General features: G+C 40.8%; 2 protein-coding genes across 3 annotated transcripts in view; one reads left to right on the top strand and one right to left on the bottom strand.

The window, feature by feature from the left end:
• PEX1 (peroxisomal biogenesis factor 1) overlaps positions 1 to 589 on the bottom strand; it is a 64015-nt gene extending 63426 nt beyond the window's left edge. For both annotated transcript variants that reach the window (XM_019627606.1, XM_019627608.1), the window contains exon 1: positions 373 to 589. In XM_019627606.1, the coding sequence (XP_019483151.1) occupies positions 373 to 501 (129 nt within the window). In that variant the 5' untranslated portion in view covers positions 502 to 589. The remainder of the gene's footprint in view (positions 1 to 372) is intronic.
• A 218-nt stretch (positions 590 to 807) lies between these two features.
• Positions 808 to 8099, top strand: RBM48 (RNA binding motif protein 48). The gene is made up of 5 exons (XM_019627592.1): positions 808 to 954; positions 1591 to 1781; positions 3685 to 3830; positions 5273 to 5826; positions 7796 to 8099. The coding sequence occupies exons 1-5, from the start codon at positions 844 to 846 to the stop codon at positions 7880 to 7882; spliced, it is 1089 nt and encodes a 362-aa protein (XP_019483137.1). The 5' UTR covers positions 808 to 843; the 3' UTR covers positions 7883 to 8099.
• Positions 8100 to 8436: the final 337 nt, after the last annotated feature.

The following is an 8436-nucleotide window of genomic DNA, read 5'->3' as shown; positions in this document are numbered from 1 at the left end:
TAAAACACAAACAATTCTGAAGGGCTTTCCAACCTGGAGTGAGGAATATTTGAACGCAGAAGTACAATATTAAGATGTTTGGAAGCCGAGTGAAAAGCCCTGAGATAAGGCCAGTTAACTTAAAGGCCTGGGCTGCACTAGACGTCGTCGTGTGGGTTGCACAGACTACCCAGACCGGCCCTGCCCTCGAAGGGCCCTCAGTCTGGCCACTACACCGCTCGGCGGCACCGAGAAAGCAGCCTGTGCCCGGTCGCCGGATGAGGCCTTGAGCGGCCGCCGCGTCCCTGGAAGGCCTCGGCCAGGTCGACCCCAGACTATGCACCAGGTGTCCCGAGTCTGGGCTGGGAGACCCCGCCGGAGCCAGCGCTTTACCTGCAGCAGGTGCAGCTGGGACACGAGACGCCGGGGCAAGTGCAGGAAGCAGTCGCGAGCGTTGGTGAAGGCCACAGTCACCGCCGCTCCACCTCCCCCGGCACCCGCCAGGCGTTCGCTGCCCCACATCGTCTGCCAACACAGATCCCCCTACCGTCAACCCCAGCGGACCCCAGCCAACCCGTCAGGCCCAGGGCGTCGCAACAGGATATAATCGATCGGCCCCGCCCCCCTCGCCCAGCGGCGCGTCTCACCGCACACGGGTAGGGGGAGGAGCAAGCAAGCCTTCTCCCGCTCTCCGCCGCGCCGCTGGGGGGCGGCACCTCATTCACCGAATCATCGCTTGCAGGAAACAATTGTCGATCCTTCAGCCAATCCCGGCACGTCTTGACCCATCCCTCTCTCTTATTGGATAAACAGAAGTGCAGCCTGGCGGATGTTGTCATTTCTGTAAGGGCCAAAGTCGGCAAGATGGCGTCGAGTGGCGGGGAGCTGGGGACTTTATTGGACCACCACGTCCAAAGAGCTGTGTGCGACACGCGGGCCAAGTACCGGGAGGGGCGACGGCCTCGTGCTGTCAAGGTAAAGTGATTTTGGTTTCGTTCGCCATTTTCCGTAGTTTTATGTGAGCTCTAGTTTCACATGCCAAGCCTACGTATATGAAAGCTTGAAAGGCGGAGGTCGTATCCCTCACTCACCCCTTTGGGATGGGTATGAGCAACCCTGGTACTCAGCTACCACCGATTCCCACGACCTCTTTGGTTAAGTGCTGCTAGAACCTCACTCACCCCTTTGGGATGGGTATGAGCAACCCTGGTACTCAGCTACCACCGATTCCCACGACCTCTTTGGTTAAGTGCTGCTAGAACGTCAGCTCTGTGAAAACAGGGCTTTGTTTTAGTCATGGGATCTTCCGTGTTTATGATAGTGCTTGGCACACGGTAAGCACTCAATGAGTATTGTTAACTCCAGTAACTTCTACCGAACCAGCTTCTGGAAAACATGTCAATTAAGGTAGTCTGTTTTATGCGTTAGTTAGAGGCCCTGACACGTGGGGTGAATTTTTGGTTTGGCAGAGAGAGGGGCACATTTTGTGATGTTCTGTTTTCTGCAGACCAGTGGAACAGAATATTTGTTTTCAAAGCTTTTATTTTTTTAAAGCAGATTTGTCCTGGGTTTATTTATGAAATACGTTTAATGTGTCTGTATTTCTTTTAGGTATATACAATTAATTTGGAATCTCGGTATTTATTAATACAAGGAGTTCCTGCAGTGGGAGCAATGAAGGAATTAGTTGAGCGATTTGCTCTATATGGTGCAATTGAACAGTATAATGCTCTAGATGAATACCCAGCAGAAGACTTTACAGAAGTTTACCTTATTAAATTTGTGAATTTACAGAGTGCAAGGTAATATGCAAGTTAAGCAGTGTCTTATCTCCTTCATTTCCATTGCTATTATTTTGGCCCCAGGTTTCCCCCCTTCACACCTAAATTACCCAGTAACTTACCATAGCCCTGTATTATTGTCTTCCTTGTCTTTTTATTATTATTATTATTATTATTATTATTATTAAGATTTTATTGGGGAATTGGGAGAGAGGATATCGTTGGGGAATCGGGGAAGGGAAACAGGCAAGTTGCTGTCCTTCGGTTCTTCAGTCTAATTGTGGAGGACATCGCTTCACTGGCCCATGTTGGTATTATCATTGCGCTCTTCCCGGGTGAGGCAGTCTCACGGCAGCCCAGCTCCAGGTCGAGCTGTTGTTCACCATCTTAGCTGTAGAGGGCGCAGCATCACTGGCCCATGTGGGATCCGAACTAGCGGTCCTGCTGCTCAGAGCTGGCATCCCAAGCCAACTCTTAACCAACACGCCACTCAGCCGGCCCTTCCTTGTCCTTTTAAATGTTAGCCTTACCAAAAGACTATTCCATCATATCATTCCCATGCTTAACACTTTTCTGTCATACAGTGTAGTAGATTATAAATTGGCTTTGGAATAAGTTTTCAAGTTCCACTGCTGACTAACATCATGGTCTAGGACAAGTTATTTAACCCCATTAAGCCTGTTTCTCCTATTCTGTAAAATCCATATGGTAGAAGTACCTACTTGAGGTTGTGTGAGGAAGAAATGAGATATTCCATGTAAAGGATTTATTATAGTGCCTCTTGTTCAGAATGCAATAAACACTAGTTATTGAGGTTCTTATTGTTTTGCACCTATGTGAATTGATCCCATCTTTTCCAGCTTTCTATATAACAAATTCTATTCCAATAAGACTGAAATATGAAATGCTTTATTTATTTTTATGCTGACCCCTACTAATTTGCTCCAAGACCCATCCTTCCCTGGCTATTACAATTCATATTTTCTGTGCCACAAATAGTACATGTAGTCTGCCATAAAAGCACTTGATTTTTTGGGGTCATGTATTGTTCTCAGGTTGCTCTTCTATGTAATCTCACTTCCATATCCAACTTGCCAGCTCCTCATGGTTAGCATGTTTTCTAGAGTTTTGGCATTTTCCACAGCACGTAGGACCGTAGGCCTTGGAGTTCAACATCTGGATTTGAATCCTAGCTCCACAAACCAATGTGAGTGAGCATGGCCAATTTATAAATGTCCCTGGGCCTCACTTTCATCATAGGGTTGTTGTGAAGTGTTAATTCAAGTGAAGTACTTAGGACACTGCCTAGTCCGTAGTAAAATCTCAATAAATGGTTCTTATCATTATACCTGGGCTCAGAAGAACTTAAAATATTTATTGTTGTAATGCCTGACCAGTCATAGATGTTTAAGTGTTTATTGAATGAATACCGTCTTTTCATTTTCTCATTGCTTAGTTGTTATATATTCAGTATTTCCTCATTAATTGTAGGTTTTACAATTATAATATTTTTATTATATACGAGTCCCATTATAGGAACACATTGTGCTGAAAAGGCTAAATTGGGTATGAACTCACTCTCAAGGGCCATTTAACTTACCATAGAGAAAATCTCTATCTATGGATTGTATACCCAGTTGGATCCTAAGTTGGTTAAAGGGATTCTGTTACACACGTGGATCAATAGCTCAAAACCTATTAACACAGTTTGGAGAGGGAAGGAAAGGTTCTAACAGAATACACTGTCAGAAGGGTCAATACTATTCACAAGTACAGCATCTTAATTCCCCCCAAACCGTAGAATGTACATACACATAGCAAAAGCTGGACTTTGCTCTATAGATCAATGCATTGTGTACTAGTTAAGCTTTTATCCTAAGTAAATCAAGATTAATAAACCATGCTATCATGTATTTCCGTGTAGGATAGCCAAGAGAAAAATGGATGAACAGAGTTTTTTTGGTGGATTGCTTCATGTGTGCTATGCTCCAGAATTTGAGACAGTTGAAGAAACTAGAAAAAAATTACAAGAGAGGAAGTCTTATATAGGAAGAATTACTAAAAATAAAGGTATGCAAAGCCTGTTACTAAACACCTATGTGTCAATCATTCTGCTAAGTATATCATCATAGAGCTCCCAGTCTAGTGGGAAGAGAGACAAGTAAATGATCACAGTATTCAATAACTGTAAACTGTAGGGTTCTGTGTAGCACTCTGTCTGGCCTGAGAAGGGAGAAATGTTGGTTCGTGGAAAACTTCCTACAGGATAAGAGGTGGCTGAGTTTTGAAAGATAAGTAGACATTATTCAGATAGAATGTTTAAAGACCCAGAGGAATAAATGAGCATCCTGCAGTTTAAGGACCTGTGAGTAGTACAGGATAACCACAACACAGGAGCTTCAGTGAGAGATAAGATGAACAAAAGACAGGAAGTGAATCATGAAGGGCCTTGTGTCACATGCTAAGGAATTAAAGCTTTGACCTAAAGGCGGTGAGAAACAATTAGGATTCTTAGATTTAGACCGTTTACCAACTGCTAATCTAAAACTGCTAAAAGTGGAAACGTTTTACTTTTGACCAGCAGCTGGCTAAGTGCTTCCAGTGCCCAACTGTGTTTCCCTAGATACAAATTCCAAATGCCTGGAATGAAGTCATGGGGTCTGGTTCATGGATTGTAGGACTAGAGCAGTCAGAATTGGATTAAGATAATGTGTGTGGTCTGAAAACTGAATAGTACTAGAGGCTCAAATGACCAAATCTCCACCCTTTAATTGAAAGACAAAGTCAGTGTCCATACAGCTAATGCATATGGTGAGTTTATGGCTGATTGGGGAAGGGGCATGTGCCAGTGGTGAAGAGAGACAATTTCCATGAAAATTTGGCAAGAGAACTGTTGAGAGTCCCTGGTCATTTGTTGACACCGAACTTTTAACCTATGGGATATGCAACTACCTAGCTCCGGGCAAGCTTGATGCGTTGGGGCAAAGGGAATTATAAAACATGGGCACAGCATATTGCCTCCTTAAAAACTAACAAACACAAGCTAAGCAGCATGCACATTCATGTAATGGAATTTTCTGATGCTGTAAAAAAAAAAAAAAGCAGCTATGTAATGACATGGAAAACCTCTCCAAGATCCACAGTTAAGTGGAAAATACAAAGGTGCAGAAAAATGGGTATTATAGGAGAGAAAGAAGGGTAGGTGGAAGGAGGAAAAGTAAGACTTACTGGACAAAGTAAGACTATTGATTACTTATGGGAGGTGGAAACCAGGCATATGGGGAGCAAGGAAAGAGTGAAACTTGACACTTCATATACCTTTATCCTTTTTAGACTTTAAACCACATGAATGTATCGTATTATCTCCTCAAGAAATCAAGTTTTCAGAGTAGCATTTGTTAACATTTTAAAGTAATGTTTGTTTGTAAAATTACGCATTTCTAAAATGATGATTACAATAAATGAACCATTTCTGTTTCCCTATCCCTCACCTTTTAAATTGTAATATAAAGATCATTTCATGACAAAGAAGAAACTGGTTACGGAACATAAAGACACAAAGTATTTTAAACAGGACTTCCATTCGGAGAGATCTGGATTTTGTGCAGCTGGGAACGCAGATCCTTGTCTTCCTTATTCTTGTGAGTTGCCTTTATGTTATTTCTCCTCAAAATGTACCTGCTCATCAAGAGAGCATGTGGATGGAGCATCGAACTCCTCTCAGGATGGTAGAAACCTTGGTGAAACAGTGGGGCACTGCAACCACAATGACTCTCTGCAGAAAATGCCAATGAAAACTTTTAAAAATTCAGTGGCCTGCCCTGGTGCACAGAAGGCTATTATTACTCCTTCAGAGGCAGTTGACAGATTTATGCCTAGGACAACACAACTGCAGGAGCGTAAAAGAAGAAGAGAAAATGATCTTAAACTTGGAACTTTTCTTGAAACAAACATGAGCAGTAATGAGGTCATGATTGGGCCTCTTTTACCAGACATCCCTAAAGTGGATATGCATGACGACTCATTGAATACAACTGCGAATTTAATTCGGAACAAACTTAAAGAGGTAAGATCATTTTTAAACTGTGTCAAGAGATGATTTGGTTATAGGACTAACAATTAAATGGAGACTTATTTGTGAGAATTATAACATTGTCGTTAATTTTTTTCATTTTTAGTTTTTTGATGTTTTCCTGCTGTTGAATTAACTGAATTTGACTAATAGAAATTTATTTGCTTTGATACAATTTAATCCTTGCTTTGAACAATGAACAAAATGTGTTTTGTATCAGACAGCTTTTTGTAGCCAGACAATTCAGTTCCTCCCTGGATGTTTCTGGTGCCTTTCAATCTGCTGCCCCAGAGCTGGAGCTCAGACTGAATGAGTCCATGCGCGGGCCCTTTAAGAGCAACTCCTGGGACTCCAGCTGCCCTCCTGTCTGTCAGCCAGAGTCTCCGCTGGTTTTCACAGCCAGATATTGTGGGGACTTCTCTTCCCCACACTGGAACCCTTGGCTGGGGAGCCCAGTGTGGGGCTGGGACCCTCACTCCTCTGGGGGCACCTCCACAGCCGAGATATCCCTCCCAATTTTTAACCGCCACACGGGGGTGTGGGACCAGCCCATTCCGTGTCTCCATCCTCCTACCAGTCTGGAAGTGGCTCCTTCTGTATACCTTAGTTGAGGGACTTCTGGTCAGCTAGACTTCAGGTGATTCTCAATGATATTTGTTCTGTAGTTTAATTGTAATTTTGATGTGGTCTTTGGAGAAGGCGACCACAGCATTTACCTACTCCACCATCTTGACCAGAAATCTGGAGCATATGGTATGAAAGGAAAACTATTACAGTATATTTCTCTAAAGTTCAAAGTTATTACAAATTACATCAAATTCAAAACATTTATTTTCCTTCTTTAATAGAGATAGCCATAGAAGAAGGTGAGACTTCTAAAGATTAGGCCTTAAGGTCTGCATTTCAAATGTAAACCTCTTAAATAGATTAGAACTATTATAGATTGTGCAAAGATTGTGCAATTTAGTAATGGTTTTTACATTATTTACATAATCATTTTCCACTTTCTAAGCACAAATAAAAGAAGGCTAACATTTGAGTTTGCTTTTGAAATAAATTATTGTGGAGCAAGACTTTAGAAATCATAAACCAAGGGAGAAAGAACATTCTCTTATACTTTACTCTGATGTTCAGAAAGTGCTTTTCACACAGGTGTACATATGTTTTCCAGTGTGATTTAGGGAGACTTAGGTAGCTTAATTTATTTTATGTACATTTGTTACCTTAAAATTATTATCCGATTAAGGACAAGGGATTGTTTTATAATAAAGATCCATGGACACGATTTCTATGCTTATGCCTCTTTTAAATTTTTTAGTTTATGCTAGCACCCTTTCTTCCTTCACATGCAACTGACTAAGGCATAGATACAGATACATCGCTGTCGCAGCCAGAGCTGGTTGTATTTTCAAGAAAAAATCATTAGGTCCAAATCCTAGCTATAGAAATAATGGGCAACAAAAAGGCGAATGTAAATACAATTTACTACAGTCTCTAATAATTTTTCATTTTAAATGAAGACTCTTAAACTCTTCTTATCTAACCTTTTTCTGATTATTTCTCCAAATTTTTCCTTTCCCTGCCTCAAGCTTCCATGTCTGTAAATATACCAGACATTTTCAGCATTTCAAGTTGTGCACAACCAGGGTATCTATCTGTATTCATAAAATAACAAGTAACTTCAGATCTATAAAGGAATGTTAAACTAGAGTGTGTGTTTACTTCTCTCTTCTCATTTCTTTTTTTCTTGTTAAATGTCTTTAGAAATTTTACTCCCATCAATGTTTGGATAGAAAACTGCTCTGTGCCTAGATCATGGGCTGTACCTTGAACTTGGGTTAATTCTGCTTCAAATGTGATAGCAAAGATAGGCTATTGAATATATAGTCTACTTCTTTTAATAGTCTAATTTACCCTTGTACTATAAAAATTAAGTTTTGGTGGTTCTTTTTTTTTCAACTAGGTGGTTTCATCTGTGCCAGAGCCTCCAGAGGACAAGCTAGACAGTGTACATACAAGTCATCCATTGAAACAAAGAAGAAGAATATAAGATTGGCTGCAAGTTAATATTTTCTAAGGGACTATTTTTTATTTTTACCCTGTCATTTTAGTTCTTGAAGAAATTTTACTGCTGGTATTTTAATGCACTCTTTATAATTTCATTCAAGCTACTTGTCTAATTCTGTTTCATGTTTTAAAATTAGTTTATCATGTACAAAATACATGCCAGCCAACTGTTTCCCTTAATAAAATTTTTGCAGAAACTCTTTGGTTATATCTTATTGGATAGAACTGGGCCAGTGGCTGTTACTAACCAAGGAGCCCAGACTGGTGAATGTTTTAGGTTGTTAACTTCTGTGGTTGAGGAAGCAATAGAAAAGAGAGTTGGGAATAGCTGAATCAGTATTTGCCATAGATCCAAGGTTGTTGGCTAACTTAAAAAAGAAATAAAATATTAGTTTATCAATACCTATTACAGATGTTATTTTGATCCACACTTAATATTACAGAAACTGTTCTTATAACACCTCTCACATTGCAATAACTATATGTGAATTAATTGAAGTAAATATAGAAACTTTACAATAATGATAGGCAACCAGG

The sequence above is a fragment of the Hipposideros armiger genome, unplaced genomic scaffold, assembly GCF_001890085.2.
Source record: "Hipposideros armiger isolate ML-2016 unplaced genomic scaffold, ASM189008v1 scaffold_737, whole genome shotgun sequence".
Lineage (NCBI taxonomy): Eukaryota > Metazoa > Chordata > Mammalia > Chiroptera > Hipposideridae > Hipposideros > Hipposideros armiger.
The sequence above is the reverse complement of the archived record's forward strand: the minus strand, read 5'-3'. Positions and strand labels throughout refer to the sequence as shown.

Coding starts and splice junctions, on each gene's coding strand:
- RBM48 (XM_019627592.1), top strand. CDS start 844: ATGGCGTCGAGTGGCGGGGAGCTGGGGACTTTATTGGACCACCACGTC. Junction 955..1,590: donor GACGGCCTCGTGCTGTCAAG/GTAAAGTGATTT, acceptor TATTTCTTTTAG/GTATATACAATTAATTTGGA. Junction 5,827..7,795: donor TTCGGAACAAACTTAAAGAG/GTAAGATCATTT, acceptor TTTTTCAACTAG/GTGGTTTCATCTGTGCCAGA.